The 17909-nt window shown below is 36.4% G+C and overlaps 1 protein-coding gene across 2 annotated transcripts in view; it reads left to right on the top strand.

Annotated features, from left to right (window-relative positions):
• Window positions 1–17909, top strand: part of ANKMY2 (ankyrin repeat and MYND domain containing 2) — a 35216-nt gene that overhangs the window by 11880 nt on the left and 5427 nt on the right. The window contains exons 3-7 of one of the 2 annotated variants that reach the window (XM_036862845.1): window positions 1261–1285; window positions 3196–3294; window positions 9242–9402; window positions 13787–14001; window positions 14794–14929. In XM_036862845.1, the coding sequence (XP_036718740.1) occupies window positions 1261–1285; window positions 3196–3294; window positions 9242–9402; window positions 13787–14001; window positions 14794–14929 (636 nt within the window). Of the gene's footprint in view, window positions 1–1260; window positions 1286–1328; window positions 1468–3195; window positions 3295–9241; window positions 9403–13786; window positions 14002–14793; window positions 14930–17909 lie in introns of both variants that reach the window. The other variant, XM_036862844.1, reaches the window with a different exon arrangement.

Below are 17909 nucleotides of genomic sequence, written 5' to 3'. Positions count from 1 at the left end.
AGTGCCAGGGACTTAGACTTTAGGGGCATGGAATTTGCTCATTGCTACCCACAGTGCATAGATCTGTGTCTGACATATCTTAGGCACTCAATAAATATTTGCTGAATGAATGAATGCTGTATTTAATGATATAGAGTTGTAACGTAGTCGACTAATATTGATGAATTCTTTGATTTAAAAATTATGGGAGAGAAACTTTATTTTTAGGATCATCATATTTAAAGTTTTTAAAACTACTAAAGTTTTAATCTCCTTATCATTTTCCCATTACTACTCTCAAGAAACATTGACTACTCCTACTAAGTTGCCTCTTGTACAACCTTCCTATGATTCTCACATCAACAAGCCTCTGATAATATTGATGACAATGTTCATTATAATAGTCTAGAATCATCAAGAACAATTCAAATTATGTTAGTATTCTAAGATTTGCTAAAAAAGAGATTATATGTTTTAGAGAGGTTTTCATCCAGAGTAACTCTGAAATTCCAGCACTCAGAGAGTCTCTCCTGGATTCTGAGAAGATTTACTTACAGGGAACATCTCATTTATTTATGCACCAAATAGTATTAGGTACTCAACATATAAAGTTGGATGTTTCATTGGATATGGGCAAACATATGGAGACTAAACAGTGTAGCCTGGTGTAAACACTACCAATCATTTCTCCATATTCATATAATCATATATATAACCAAATCCTGTATATGATCAAAATATAAATGTGATTTTGAGGATCATTTTTCTTTAAATGAGAACACTCTAATGTACATTTCCCACATCTTGTTTTTCTCATTGGCAGTAATTCATGGAAATTTTTTCAATTCAATAGATATAAATGTATTCAATTAGTAACATCATACTATTCCATGCTATGGATATACCATATTCAACTTTCCCCTTGATAAGCATTCTATTTGTTTTAAGGTTTTTCCTTACTTTTTTCTCTTCTTTTCTTTTTTTAACGCATTTGTATCTGCTTGTCCATTTGTTTCCCCAGGAGCTAAGTATGTGTAGTAGAGATGAGAGCCCTGATAAACTTAAGTTTTGGTCCTTGCCCTGGCCACTTTACTAGTCATGTGAAGTTGAGCAATTCTTCTCTGAATCTGTTTGCTAATCTGTAGAAAACCTCAGGTAATGAAACCATCTTTTTTCTTCAGCAGTTTATGGAAGATCCAAGTGGGGAATTGAGTATAAAAATGCAGATTATAAAGATGATTTTATGAATTCATTTTATTTTGTGTTTTAATTTAATTGCAGGAATTGTTCATAGGCAGGGGGAAAGGTAAATAAGTAAACTTAATACTTTTTTTCCCTTTCTGTTAAAGAATGGAATGACTCCTCTAATGCATGCTGCATATAAAGGAAAACTTGATATGTGCAAATTACTTTTACGACATGGAGCTGATGTAAATTGTCATCAACATGAACATGGATACACAGCCCTCATGTTTGCTGCACTTTCTGGTGAAGTTTTAGCATTTATTCTAATATACCAATAATAGTCACCTATACAAATTTGTTATAAGTATATGTACATTTTTAAATTAAGCGCATTTTTGTTATAGTAATTTTAAGATCATGTCTCGTGGAAAGACATGGTGGGAATCGGTTTTGAAAAGCTATAATGTATGAAATATGTTATATAGTTAATTTGGTGATGTTTCTTTAGTTATTTAAATCACTTGATTCTTTGTATTGACAATATATTTTGTTTAGAGTTGTGGAGCTAGATCTATTATTCTTACAATTTAGTTCCTTTGCTGTTCTATAGTTTTATATTTTGAAGTAATATGAAAGCTTCTTTGTTGTTCTCTTGAGAGAATACCTGCTATGATAGGGCTATTTGCTTCAGTGACATTTAAGTACTAAATATGATGATCCATTTAGAAACTTACTCTGATTCATGTTGCTTATAATTTGCTGAATAAAGACAATTGGGAAATATCTAAAAGTTAAGTGGAATTATCTGTCCTTGTTACAGTTTTTTAAGAAAATAAATATGTAACTTAATATTACCATGCTTTAAAAGCAGTAATCTGTATTTTTATAATCCGGGGGGGAAAAAAGCATTTCTAAGCATAATATAAAATATAGAATTCAAAAAGGGCAACATTGCCTAATTTGATTACATAAAATCTTAAAACATTTCCATGTATAGAAAATACCGTACATAGAGTTAAAATATAAATTAAAAAACTAAGGAAAATAGTTATTACTATTTCTAAAAGGGTTATATCATTATATATGAAGAGTTCTTATAAATCAGTTAGAAAACAACAAATACTACAGTAGAAAATTAGACGGAAAATTGAACAGAGAACAAAAGAAATACAACTGGCTAATAAGCTTAAAACGCTCTCAAAGATCTGCAGATGAGAACAACAAATGATAACCTTTCACTTAAACATATTGGCAAAGGTTAAGGAGGAATGATGACGCCCAGTCTTGGCATAGGAACTTTTGTGCACTGTTTTGGGGAGTGTACATCAGCCCAACATTGCTGGAAGGCAGCCTGGTAATAAAATGCATTTAAAATATGCATACCCTTTGATCCTACAGTGTTTTCCAGGGACTCTTCCTAAGGAAATCATAGTTCAAGCTTGCAAAAAGTAATGGGAAATGCTGTCCACTGAGTATAGTTTATAATAGCAGATTATCTGTAATGATTCCTTTAGTGAAAGAACACAAATAGAAACACTATGAATGTGTAGATAGGACAAAGTGTAAAAAGATAGATCCTCAACTGTCAGTAGTTATCTCAGGGCCTGTAGGTGTGAAGGATGGGATGAGTTAGTAGACATTAAGGGGAGACTTTTATTCATTTTATTTTTTCTGTCTTTGTTTTTTATTTTTTGTTTTGACTTTATACTAAGCATTATTCTTTTTTTTAATACTAAGTATTATCCTAGGAAAAACATACTTTGTCTTGTTAAAAAAAAAAAGTTATATTCAATTCCATACCATTTTTGTATTGCTTGATGTGTTTTCTAGAAAATAAGGTTGATTTCTATGTGGGTTCTATAGCATTTTACTTTTTGCTATAGTTATGATTTATATTTTGGAAAAAATGAAAATATCCACAAAATAGAAACCTAAAACTGCGCAGAAAACAAAGGGTACAGATTATTTAAAAGGGAATATTTGAATTGTGCAGTCCTTAATTTTAACAAATATGTTTCTTTTTAACTCTAGGTAATAAAGACATCACGTGGGTAATGTTGGAAGCTGGTGCCGAGACAGATGTTGTCAACTCTGTAGGAAGAACAGCAGCTCAGATGGCAGCCTTTGTGGGTGAGTTTTTATGGCAGTTTTACATTAGCTTATACCCAGAATTTCCCCCATGGAAAAAAATACCACTTTGCTTCTCAGAGTGTAAATACTGTCATGTTTATTTTTAAAAAAGCAAATGTTTACAGTTTTGTCTAACTTAATGAAACACCTGATGACACTTTGGATAACACGAACAAGCTGTTTTGAATCTCCACTCTGAAATACAGAGTGTGGTGAGGGCTTTTTGTTGCAGTCAAATGCTTGAATGAGAATATTTTACTCCTCTAAGGAAGTAGTTTAACCTAATGTTTAAGAACAGGAACTGTGGAGTCAGTGATCCTGGGCTGAAATTCTGGCTGTACCACTTAACAGCAAGTTACTTAATGATTCTGATCTTCAGTTTCCCCACTGCAGAATGTTTACATGGTTATCGAAAGGATTAAATGAGATGATAGACCTAAAGAGCTTTACATGTAGCTCTCAATAAATGCCATCAGTTATTGCTGTTTATAATAATTACAACAATGATTAGGAAGGAGCATTAATGATAATACAATATACAGCTGTTTCATTATCATCCTCATCAACCACAAACATTTATTGCATGTGCCCAATATTTCTTGGTGTGTTAATCCTGTTACTTGATATAATATAGGGGGTTTAGAAGAGAGTGGGAATGAATATTTGATGTTTGGTATTTTGACCCCAATGAGTTGGCAGTTAGAAGAGTCCACTGATAGAAAAGCAATGATAGAAATATCTGATTTATTGGGAATGTAGTAAGTAGCTCTGTGAGGCCTAATGATTCATTAAACAGATCCTTAACATTCACAACCTGTAGACCAAGCATCACTCTAGATGCTTTGGTGAACAAGACAGAGGGTGTTCCTGCATTCATGGCACTAAGAGGATAGAGGCAATGACTGTGTGAAAATGTATTCCAATGGGTGACTTAAGGGTTCCATAAAAATACATCAAAGAGAGGGATCTTCTCTCCCATTCCAAGGGAATTTCAAGAGAGAAATTACATGTAAGCTAAGATACAGTGGGAATTAGTCAGATATGGGGGACAGTAATTGTATATGGTGTTAAATTTTATTATTATATTACTTAAAACTACTAATAGTAAGTGCTGTTGATTAAGTCAAACAGTCACTGAGTCACTTTATGACAACTCTTTGAGAACAAATATTCTTGTTTTATTTTACTTCAATTCAGGAGGATTTGAAAAAGGTATGGCTTTGCTGTGCAAACTTCAGGGAAATATTTATCTCCCACAGTTAGGGACTCCCTAGTTGCTACCACCTCAGCCCTCAGCTAATTTTGAGGGTGTCAGTTTAGTAAGAAAAGAACACTAAACTAGGAATCATGAGACTCATATTTTAGTTCATATCTGCTCCTAATGAGTTACAAGATCATAGGCAAATCCCTTCACCTCCAGATCCTCAGTTTTCTGATATGTACAAAGAAGCCAGGGAATTACATGATCTGAAGTTCTCTTTAACTCTACAAGTTTTCATTATGTCCACAATGTAATAAAATAGAGCTTAGATAGAGGTTAAGTAACTTTCCCCAGATCACAGGGCTGGAAGTGGAGGAGCCTGCACTTTCAGCCATTAATACGATGCTTTTCTTTTTCTCTGTTTTCTTAATACTATCAATACTACGTTAATAAAAATCTAATGTACACCTGTCCACAATTCCATCCTAAAGTGAGGGTAATGTTTTCATCCCATTTTAATCTATTTAGACTAATTTCATAGACAGAAAATTACATGGCACCCTTTCAAGTTGACATTATATCTTCCTTAAAGTTAGTCTTATTAAAAACTCATTCTCCCACTTTCATTCCCCTCAAGCAGATCAATATGTATACATATGTACTCACACACGTGCAAGATTTTTTCATCTTTTAAAAATAAGGTCATACAAATATATTCCTTGCAACATGTTTTCTTCACTTACCAGTACACCATGGAAGTCCCTCCCGTCTCACTCAGTATGTGGCTGTGTGTGTGTGTGTGTGTGTGTGTGTGTGTGTGTGTGTTTCTTTAATGTGATTGGCCTGGTCTTGTTAGAGTAAATTTTCTTTCTCCTTTTATTAACTTGAAAGATCAAGAATGCTTTTATATTCTACCAGTGCATACTCTCCTATTCACAATGCTCCCAGTTAAACCCATATTTCTCAGTTACTATCTAGAAACGAGAGCAAAACTATACCCTGTGCCCTACCCTTAAGGTTTTGCATTTGCCCATTTAGCAACCCCAACAAGATGAAATCCTTATAACTCATTTATTTCTCCACATTCTCTGTGTTTGCCTTGTCAGGCAACAGGCCTTTCCTTTCCTCCTCCAGCACTACGACTAGCTGTGGACTTGCCTGAGAAAGTCTAGAATGTTTGGTGCCAATATGTCATTAGAGTGTCAGTCATGGTGTGTTCTTTCTCCTTCAGCGGTCCTCGCCATCTACAGTATAATTTCTCCATTGTGCTGTCTCCACCCATTGGGATTAACTATCTCTGCTGCCAAGGGCTCTTGTTCTCCACTCTCTCCTCTCTTTTCTCCTTGCTCCATCTTGGGATCTCTGTTCTCATTTAGGTTTTGGTTACAGGACATTCTCAGATGGTACGTAGGTTGTATATTGTTTGAAACCCATCATAACCAAAACTCTCTTTTTCTCTGAAATGCGAGTCATATGTTGGCTACTTTCATGATTCTTATATCACTGTTCTATTCTCTCAATCATATGTAGAAGTTACTCCACAGTTTTCTAAATCCTGGTTTTGTAAGTGAGAATGTGATTTATTTTTCTTTGTCCACTTTTCATTTCTTATTCTGGAACTGTATTTCAATTTCAGTTTATCCTTGAAAGTAAAAAATTGTACTAGCATGTGTCTGGTTGTGTGTATATTCTCATTAATCCTGCGAGGGCTGACTCAGTGAGCCCGTTCAGTCTAGAAGACTCAAGTCCAGTGATAGTAATAATGGCACAAAATGATGCACTGGTCCCCACCCAGCCCCCACCCCCAGCATTTATTTTCTATATTAATAGTACTATTTTATTTGTAGGTATTCACAATTCATAAATTAAAAACTCATAAAACTAAATATTTAATAGTTTAAATTATAAAATTTAAATATAAATTAAGTAAAAATGTATAAAGATAAACTTTAAATATATATGTATATCACTCTAATATAAATTATTGGCAGATTTTTAAAAATAAAATATCAAAATAACCTCTAAGTACTACCTAAAATGAGAAAGATTAATGTTGGAAAAAATAAAGTAATATTATTTTTTTTCCTTCTCACAAAGGTGTAATTTTAAGAAACCTCTAGTCTTACGACAGTGTCATTGTTAGGTAGCCAGTATTTTATGTACAAATATTTCCAACTGCTAACAAGGCTTTTTCTGAGTATACTAGTTGGGGGACTGATGAGAAGATGTAGTTACAAGCTAAGTCTATATTTTCCTCTGATCCCTTTACCTTCAAATCTTCCTATGTCTATTTTGATATTTAGAAGCTATTTTATTTTTTATTTTAATTTTTTTAAATTTATTTATTTGTTTATTTATTTATTTATTTTTGGCTGCATTGGGTCTTTGTTGCTGCGCACGGACTGTCTAGTTTCGGTGAGCGGGGGCTACTCTTCATTGTGGTGTGCGGCCTTCTCACTGTGGTGGCCTCTCGTTGCGGAGCACGGGTTCTAGGCGTGCGGGTTTCAGTAGTTGTGGCACGTGTGCTCAGTAGTTGTGGCTCGCGGGCTCTAGGGCACAGGCTCAGTAGTTGTGGTGCACGCACTTAGTTGCTCCGCGGCATGTTGGATCTTCCCAGACCAGGACTCGAACCCGAGTCTCCTACGTCGGTAGGTGGATTCTTAACCACTGCACCACCAGGGAAGTCTCTAGAAGCTATTTTAGAGCACCTTTTTTTTTTTTTAAACAGGAACCTCTATCTTTTTATTGAAGCTGGATGTGTTTTAGAAAGCAGTGCGATTTGTCTTCATCTTCTTTAGTTTCTTCATGTACAGTTGTAAATTCCTGCCCACCATTATCTGTGTTACTTTTGGTGCTGTCATGTTTACATCCTGTTTGTCGTATATTTGCTTGATTGTCATTTTTCTCCCTTCTTGAAGGTTATGTAGGTAGAAATGATCATTTTCTAAACAGAACACTTCATATTTTTAATATTTCCTGTTACTGTTTGACTTCTCCTTAAGATATATACAATGGAGATTTCTGGTTTTAAAAAAAGAAAAGAAAAAGAAACTGGTGTTTCTGCATTTAAGAATAACATCAAATACCAAAAATGATACTGTGATCACTACTAAAATTTCCCTTCATATCATGGATGTGTTCTTTTATCATTTGTTTAATTATTAATTCTCCATCCATTTCTTTTTTTTCCTGGATCTGTTTTTCAGCTCTCTCATCTCTTCCATAATGATTTCTATATCCTAGTTTTTCTCTGTTTTGAAATATTTCATCCCCTTCATCTTCTACATTACTATTTTAGTTCTCGGTAGTAACCAGGATTACCTCTTTCAGTTTGTCTATTAACTTTTAAAAATGGAATCTTTCTGTGGTCCATGAAAGTCTCTTTACATACTGTAGTGGATCTGCTCAATTTAAGTTTTTCTTCTTTGGTGGTCGTGGTTATGGTTTGGTTGTGGTGTGGTTGTAGTTGTCAGAACATGTTCCGCAGAAGAAGCCCTTTGTTGGAGGCATTGCAGAGTCTTTCGAGATTGGATCCCCTTGGGTCTGCATCTCCTAGGCAGTCAGCTAAAGCCGACAGGGTCGTAGAGCAGTGAAGGGAAGTGCCATCTCTCTATACCTGTGGTCTTAGGGTCAACAAACCAGGAGATATTTTGTCCTCTGCTGAGACACAGCGAGAAACCGGTCCACTCTTGGGTTCTCCTTGAACTCTCAGGCAGGCTGAGCCCTTTGCCAACCTCAAGGGTCCACCTGGCCCACAATACAATCCCCCCACAGGTCACCTGTTGTTGGCAGGATCGAGCAGATGCTCCCTGGACCGTGTACAAGTGGGCAGGGGCCACAAGGGCCACCCAGGGTGGACCCCTCTCCGGGAGCCCTGGCGTCTGGGCCGACTCCCCAGGACTCTCCGCTGCTGATCCCTCAGCCCTTATCAGGCAGAGGGGAGGAAGAGGTCTGTTTTCCGGAGATTCTGGAAGAGCCTGCACCTGCAAATGTGCCCTGCAGGCACAGCCTGCTTGCCCAGAGGGGCCACTTTCTTGCTCCAGAGAAGTAGTGGCGAGGGAGCCAGGGACGGGGAGGCAGCAGGAAAGCACAGGCCACCAGCTTCGCCAGGGAAGGTTTTGCTTTCCTAGAACAATTTTTACCTCTGGAGATGGCTTAGAGAAGTGGCACAGGGATCTATGAGGAGCCGTAATGTGGATTCCAAGCTTACAGGGGCAAAAGCTTTTTCTCTAATTCATTTCACAAAGAGGCCAAGCTTTTCTCAAATTCAAGGAGGGAAGAGATTAGCTTAACAATATGAACAGTAATTATCATGATAATTAATAACTTTATACAGAATAAATTTAAATTCTGTGTAAGGAAAGCCAGATGTGATTAGGGAAGAATGAACATCATTTGTGTAGGGGTGGAAGAAGAGACATTTAAATTACAAGCAACTTTTATTAAACATTTAGGGTCAATTTTAAGTTGAACGTTGTTTTTTTTTTTTTTTTTGTTATCCACATAATCTTCTTATGTATTGTGAATTCTGTGTCTTTAAAAGGAGATTATTTCTTGATCACGAAGCATGCTTATAGACGTTCCCCAGAACATTTTACCTCTCCTCCTCCCCCTCTACTCTCCTTTCCTACAAATTAAAGATGTTGATGCATGTTTACTTCAGAAAACAGAGTAACATAATTAAAAAATGGAAAATGTCTTATTTTGAATAATGAAATTATATATTTCCTATTTTTCTATTAAAAGGTCAACATGATTGTGTGACGATAATCAACAATTTCTTTCCTCGAGAGAAACTGGATTATTACACTAAACCCCAGGGACTGGATAAAGAGCCGAGGCTGCCCCCAAAGTTGGCAAGCCCACTGCACAAAATTATCACCACAACAAATCTTCATCCTGTCAAGGTACTATAAGCGTCTACTGTATTTGCTTTCTATTCAAATATCGCTTCAGAATTTAAACGGCTCTTAGTACATAGGATCATAATTGTCTCGGGCTGCTTTTTGTTGATGTAAAGCTTGTGATAGGCTCTCTTGTTCACTTGATACAGTGAAGGAGTGCTGTCATTTGAAACCTAGAAAAAAGTGAAGGACACAGCCTAGAGCACGAGGAAAAGCTAGGCAGAGAGATGGCCGAAGCCTAGCTTCCACCTCATCTCACAGTGAGCTCTGGACCATTAATGGCTCCAGAGCGGCAAGGGACCCAGGCTTTCATATGTCAGTCTGTCATTGGCTGAGGTCTGTCCCCAGAGGGAAAGGACAGCTTCCCAGATAGTGCCAAGTGAGGTGGCTGTCTTTGGATGAAGGAAGTTCCCTGAGGAAGGAGGCAGCTCAGAGCCCACAGCAGCCAACAATCCAGCAGCAGGGACCTGGTACACAGGCCTGGTAAAGAGAATCTGGGTGGAGAACCAACAGCATCTACTACGCTAATTATCTTTCCAGGAAATGTTCTGAAATGTGATAATGAACACATTTTTTTTTTTTCATGCAAGTAGGTATTTGATGCATTTAAGTAATACACTTCTTCTAGTAAATAGTCAAATCACACAGATATTCATACTTAGTAGACCAACCCGGAAGTTCAAATGGCTTAACTGGGAAACTTCAGGGGCTACTGTGAACTATTTCCACTGCTATTTTCTTCATGTTTTATATATGACCTTTTTGTTTGTTTATAAACTGATTGGTTTTTTTTAAATTGATCCAAATGAATATTATTTTTTCAGTGAGTCATCACATAAAACTCCATGTGTGCTACAATGATGCTGTCCTTTTTCAAACTTCAATGTCTACCATATGTCTTCAATCATACTGTATAGATTTGATAGTAATTCAGAGCTGTTTGGTGAGCAAGACAGTATGTTGGGTCAAAAATTGAAGTTTTCCCTTAATACAAAGTGTTAATGTAGTGAAATAGATTTCCTTTGTCTGTTACAAAAGAATCTGGAATATACTGATTGTCATTAAAATAAGTGGACAGCTCTCATAAAGTAACTCTTTTGAAAACTAACACTCAAGTTCCAAATTGTGTATGATCTTATCACTTTATTGCTACATCCCTTTGCATATAGTCTTTGAAGCTCGAGGAATAAACAAATCAAAAAATACCTTTCATGTGGCCCTTCACCCAAATTAATTTTCTGGACCATCTAGAGAGATGACAGACTAGCAGATTCCTTCCCAAACAACAGACAAGTGGTATCTATTCTGTTTTTATTTTTCAAAACTCAAATGTTTTACTTAACATTCTGAAAGAACCGCTAGAGGCAACACTTATGACCCTAATCGGGCAAAAAGGAAACTCAGTCATGAATCAGGTGTTTGTGTTTCTAGTGGAGATTTTATGGGACTTAGGATTTAACCTCTAAAAAATATTTAGCCTCTTCTGTTTCAGTCTTTCTTTCCCTCCCAGCACACACAGGAAAGAGAGAACTCCTGTAAACAGTGACTCCCTCTCCATGGCACTTCTTCTTTTAGGAGTGGAGCGAGCTGGAGTGGGAAGACAGGATTTTCCCCAGGGATACAGTATTTCTCAATGTAGAGAACGTGTGTGGTTTTACAAGGCCCTTGTCATTCCCCCTCTAGCCTGAGCATTACAGAATATTCTGGGTTTGATTGATTTGAAGAAGTTTCCTGTATGTATCTGATTCACTGTCTTACATCTGTGTCCACCCTTTGAGATTGCAGTAATCTCAATTATTGTGATAATTGAGTCTATGGAGTAATTTTTGATGTTTGCACAGAACCTAGTTTCTCAGGGTTAAATATCCTAAGAATTATTGTACCTCCAATTATCTTTAAAGGCACATATTTTGAGTAAACTTGATTAGGGGTATACTTATACAGATAAATTGTAAAGGTATATAAACTAAAATAGCCTACATTATATTTTTTAAAGCACTTGGTCTTGTAAGAGAGACTATTCTATGATTATAGTACCTTCCTTCAGACCACACCTTGCTTTTTGTAGGTATAAATAGTCTATTCACTTGAAAACCTTTCTTTCATCCACACTTTAGATAAAAGCTGCCCAGTTGCTTTTGTGGTGGCCCATTTTCATTGCTTTACCCGTTTTCAAGCTGGCACAGGTCTTCATAGGGCTTATTATAAAAAAGTAACTAATAGCCACTCTACCAAATCAAAGACCTTTTAAAATAAGCACAGTACAACACTCGATCCAACAGTGCACCCTTTCGCTGCATTGTACCTAACACAGATACATTTGTGTGGAGGTTAAGTGGCTGCTATAGCAATAAGGATGTTTGCTTTCAACAGGGACTTGGGGAATTGTGCTAATGCCCAGAATACAGACATTATAATGGAGAAAAACAGAGTCACAGGAAAAATGACAATAGAGTTTAGCAGAGTCTCTAAGTGATTAGGAAACAGATGTGTACAAGTGATCCTATCTTTGATTATTAACATGATTTTTAAGCCCAGAATTGATTTATTCCTCTTCAGTAATTAATAATGATTCCCTTTATAATAAATATATTATTTTATAATGCTGCCGAGATTAAAGGAAGGAAACTAATTCAAATGTTATTATTTTGTTTGCAGCTATGTAAATGCTTCAGGGAGCTCACTGTTGAGCTGTGGGTATATATCATTTTTTATTGCGTGTACTGCTGTATATTATAAAATAAATAAAGTCTAATGTCTCTTAAAAAAATCAATCATTAATCTGGGTTCTATTTGGGATTTTTTAAAGAATTCTTACATGTAAGTTTAGATCCTATCCTTTGATTACAAATGCTGTATACAAAATATTGAGCAAACAGCTTCCATTGATTGCAGTTGACAGCAGAAATATAAACAGGTAATTAATGATATATATTATGGTAGGGAAAGTTGTCAGCAAACTTGTTGTTACCAATAAGGATTCTGATTATACTTATTTCATGAAGTCTAATAATTTGTTATTAAGTGCTATATTTTAAGTAAAATACTAGGTTATATATCAATTTAGTAGTGTCAAAAATAAGTAAAAAATCTTAATTTAACAAGAACATTTAATATATGTTAAATTTTCAAGTAGGAGGCTCAGCATGGGTTTTACTTAATAAATTATCTTCATGTCTAAAGAAAAGGATCTAATTCATGAAATCTGCTACCTGTTGTTTCCTAAGATTACCTGGGACAGGTATTTAACTGTAACACGTAAGTTAACAAATACTGAATGAACTTCCGCTCTGAGAATACAACTGTGCCTATGTTACACACATGTTTACATTACTGTATCTCATTATGGATTTTTACAGCTGTCCTATGCAAGCCTACCACAACCAATAAAGAAAAAAGAAATACTCCTTATTACACTAAATTTGGGCTTAATCTGGGCATATATGGGAAGTGTGGGACTCATAATGCATCAGATTGGATAACTCTCTTAGAATCCCTTTTTTTTTTTTATTTAAACTTTTTTTTTTTTTTTTTTTTTGACTGTGTTGGGTCTTCGTTTCTGTGTGAGGGCTTTCTCTAGTTGCGGCGAGCGGGGGGCCACTCTTCATCGCCGTGCACTGGCCTCTCACTGTCGTGGCCTCTCCCGTTGCGGAGTACAGGCTCAGTAGGTGTGGCTCACGGGCCCAGTTGCTCCGCGGCATGTGGGATCTTCCCGGTCCAGGGCTCGAACCCGTGTCCCCTGCATTGGCAGGCAGATTCTCAACCACTGCGCCACCAGGGAAGCCCTAGAATCCCTTTTTAAAGCTATTTTTGCTTTCCTCTTTGACCTATTCACATTGGTGATTAGAAGCATATTAGGAAAATTTCCAAAGAGAAATGTAGTCAATCAGTAAGTAATACACCTTTTATTTTTAGACTTCTGTCAGTAAAAATCTTCATTTCCTTATAATTAACAAGAATGAATGAGAATTGTGGTTTTCCTAGCCATGAAATCCTAACACTCAGTAACATTAACTAAAAGTAACGATTGCTCTGTTAGTTGATTCTATATATAAAAGGTGTACAAATATGCCATGCTTATCTTTAGTGAAAGTGCTTTTAACAGAGATAGTGAAACCATGATTCCTACTGGCCAACTAACACCCCAGTTTAGCTGGATGGCAAATCACTCAATAACTGATACACAGAATTCAAGAGATTCCATAATGTCAGGGTCCTTCTGTATTAGTTTTACAACTTGATCAGTGGCAATTTGCATTCTAATTTAAATTAACACAGTAAATATGTGACCATAAGAAAGACTTTATTTGGTAATCAAAACTGACTACCTAATTTGTACATGGAAAATCTCTCAAGGAATTTCTAAGCTCACTGGGATTTCTTCTAGATTGTGATGCTTATAAATGAGAATCCTCTGCTGGCAGAAGAAGCAGCTCTGAATAAATGCTACAAGGTGATGGATCTGATTTGTGAGAAATGTATGAAGCAAAGAGACATGAATGAAGTACTGGCTATGAAAATGCATTACATCAGCTGTATCTTTCAGAAATGTATTAACTTCTTAAAAGACGGAGAGAATAAATTGGACACCCTGATCAAAAGGTACTGTTTTTTCCCATGTCATGTATAAAGTACACTCAAATGGATAATGTTTCATTATATGAAATCTCATTATGGATTTAAAAATTAAACATTTTAGCAGCAGATGTTAATGTTGAGATCACATTTCATCTGTAAGAAACAGGGGCACTCATAACTAAATTGATTATTCCATTCTATACTCTTTACAACAATGCTTTTGTTATCCCCAACTATAGGTGAGAAATCTGAAGTTTGGAGAGGTTAAATATCATGTGTAAAATCATACAGCTAGAAAGTAGCCGAAGTCCAAATTTGAGGATAGGTGTGCTTATGCCATAATTGCTGCTCTGGATTCACAATGGCGCTCAATGTATCTCTGTTTCTGTACCCGGGAGAGCTGTGTGTTACCCTTGTTCTCTGACCCCTGGGGGTCAAATTCTCCCATAGTTTTACTAAGAAAAGAGAACTAAGTTAGAAGGGTGTGACTCAATGAGAGTTTTCATTCTTTGTACAAATAACTGACATGGTAATAAGTAACTAGCTAATCTGATAACAGTGTTTAGTATGTTTTATGTCAGGGGTTACTTTTATAAATACATCTCTGAGCCCCTAAACCTGATAAGGCCTAGCCTAATGTGCAGGTAGAGCAGCAATTTGAATTGAGTCTATCCTCATGATGTGAAGACCCAATGAAAATCTTACGCAGCAAAGAAGAAACTACTCAAAGTTCATGGGTTCAGCTGGGAGGAAATGCTTAGTAATTCAACTCCTTTAAAAAGTAACTCTAGTTACTTTTTAAAAAATATCTTTCAGCTTGTTAAAAGGCCGACCTTCTGATGGCTTTCCAATATATCAAGAAAAGATCATTAGAGAAAGTATCAGAAAATTTCCTTACTGTGAAGCTACACTCCTCCAGCAGCTGGTGCGAAGCATTGCTCCTGTTGAAATTGTAAGGCTCTTTGCAACTAAGTTAACTCTATCAGTAAGACCTAATTACCATATTTTGTACGATTAAAGTCATGTTCTCTTTAGCATTATTTATTTATTTAATAAAGACTTAATTCTTTATTATTTTAGAAAAATTTCAGAAGCAAACATGGAGATAGGTTTGCCTGTTAACACTGTTTCTGTTTATCCGTTTCCCCTCTCTCAATCCTCTTCTTCCATTTATATGGTTCATGGTTTAATAAACAGTATATCCTTATGTCAGAATATAGATTGTTACAGTGGATACTTACATTTTTAATGCCTCTGTGAAACCTTAACGGTGGGTACACATCCACTATGTAATACAGATCCACACTTGTTCAGGTGTAGTGTGTGAAAAACCAGTACAAAATCCCATACTAGATGAAAGTAGGAATTGCATGTCTGCGTTGATGGTTTCCTGTCAGGGGATGTGAGAGGATAAGTCATGAGAAGGCTCATTGTGTGTCCTGCTAAACAATCTCAAAGGATGTCCCAGCTTCTTATGTTCTACCTTAATACCTCTGATTTTATAAATTTTCCATACGTTAAAAAAAAAAAAAATCTATTTATACTTGCCAGTTATGGGAAGTAAATTTTAACTTTATTATCTATTCTTTAAATTATTTACTGCCCTTTTGTCATATATTTATTTAAGTAGTATGAAAGACACTCCCTGCCTTCCCTATTTTGAATAGGTTTCAGTTTACCTTATCTACACCGGTTATGCTTTTATACATTTCAATCAAATCCTTTATCAGCCTTTGTCTATTAGGCAAGAAACTGATCCTGACACTATTCCCATCCCTGGTTTCCTCCCTCCATCTGGCAATGTTGGTTCTTCTCTGCCTTCTCTAGGCTGTTATATTATTCTCAGTCTGAAAAATCAGGACTAAAAATGGGTTCCAGGTGCTCCTTTATACATTAAGACTTAACCGACCCAGAGCCACGGAAGAAGAAAGACCCAAGCAGACAAGATGATCTCATGAAGTTCAGGCACTGATTTATTCCTGAGAGCTCTCCATGATTTCACATAGAGATTCTTTCCCCTGGCTCTTTAATATGCTTGGCTATTTGGTGTTTAAGCTTTTGGAAGATTAAAGTTAGCAAATTATGATGAGGGTGGTGTATCAATTATGAATGTGTTTTGGCTGTGCATATCAAACTCCAGGCAACTATGAATTAAATAGATAAGGGTTTAGTCATTCTCATATACTCAGAAGCCCAAAGATAGGCAGACCAGATCTGGCACAGTAGCTCAGAAATGGACTGGGGACCCAAATACTTTCCTATTTTTCCACCCAATATTCTTTAGCCATACAGATTATCATACACATGCTTATGACCTCAGAGTTGCAAGGCATCTCATGCTCTTCCTCCAAGCTCACATTCCTATCCTAGGCAGACAAGAAAAGGAAATTGGTCTGTAGCTGGAAAACATAAGCTCTCCCTGAAACCCATGCTGACCTGTGCTCTTAGTGGCACAGGTGGAAGTGAGTATTTTGGAGAAATGGGTATTCTGGGGAGATGCTTTTGGCTGGTCTAAACACTGCTGCTCTGACAAAATTATGTTTCTGTTAGTAAGGAGTTGGGGGAATGGCTATCAGAGAAGCAATTAATAGTGGCTGCTGTGGGATATTTCCAGCACTGACAAGTGTAGCTGACATTGTACCTTCAAGGGAGAAAACAGAAAAACTAAAAATAGCAGCCTGGAGTATTTTTTTAAAAGTCAAAGCAGGTCAGTGTAAGGCTCAACAATCCATTTTAACCCTGTATCATAAAATAATGTAGTTAGAGTGTATAGTGTATGATTGATATTTATCCTAGTGATCTGAGCCATCAATGAATAGATAGTATTTATTTAAGGCAATTTAGAAAAATTTCTCTCTTTAAACATTTTTGTTCTTTAAGAGTTACATATTCTGCTCTCTGGAAAACTTTATTTATCTGCAATGCTTGTGCTTGTGAGTGTCCCAGATAGCCACTGTTTACTGCTAATGGCTTCCGGTATCCTGCAAGTTCAAAAGCCTCTGAAGCAGTGTTAAGCTTGTCCCGTGACATGGTGGTTCTCACAGCTGGCTGCCACGAGGGTCCCCTATGGTACTTTCTGACAGTGCTGATGCCTGGGCCCTCATGGAGGGGTTTTGATTCCCTCTGCCTACTGTGGAACTCTGGCTTCCACCTGGGACAGAATTCAGCAGGAAGTGTGAGGCATGCCTACATTTAAGAAATGCTGCTCCAGCATTGTAACAGATGATACTGTTAGAGATATTTTGCTTTCTCAATTGGCAGTGTATATTTTAACTTCTGGAAGGCTAGCTAATGTCTCTGATTTTATAGGATATATTGAATAAAGCATCCTGTTTGTTTTTAGGCTGACTGTCTCCTATAGGCGGAGCTCTGGTGCCTAAACAGATTCTTATTTAACAAAGTAGATGACAAGATTTTGCACAGCAAGAAAGAATTCTTGTCATTCAACTGTGACAAGAAAGATTTCATGTGGTTACTCTACTGTACCGTCAATTTTTTTCTGAAGCAATAGTTCACATTAACAGCCATACTTCTAGCAAAAAATCCTTTAGTTTTACCTCCGGTTACATCTGTGAGAATGTCATTGTTTTCTGACTCCCACAAAAGTCCTATTGTGGGGGAGATTTTGAACATGTCTCAGTCACTTTTACAAAAAAAAAAAACGTGTAATTGTTGTAAAATCTGTTGAATATATCATACTCTGTGGGCCAGACTGCTGTCTGATCAAATACTCTACTTTCGAGGCAGAATAATTTTATAGATTAATAAGTGTTCATTGTAACATTTAAGTACCAGTAATTCTCAAACTTTTAGTATGTTTCAGAATTACCTGTAATAATGCAGGTACATGGACCACATCCTTAGAGATTCTAATTTAGAAAGTATAGATCAATCTGAATTTTTAACAAGTTCTCTTATGAGCACAACTGCCA

The sequence above is a fragment of the Balaenoptera musculus genome, chromosome 9, assembly GCF_009873245.2.
Source record: "Balaenoptera musculus isolate JJ_BM4_2016_0621 chromosome 9, mBalMus1.pri.v3, whole genome shotgun sequence".
Classification (NCBI taxonomy): Eukaryota; Metazoa; Chordata; class Mammalia; order Artiodactyla; family Balaenopteridae; genus Balaenoptera; species Balaenoptera musculus.
The sequence above is the reverse complement of the archived record's forward strand: the minus strand, read 5'-3'. Positions and strand labels throughout refer to the sequence as shown.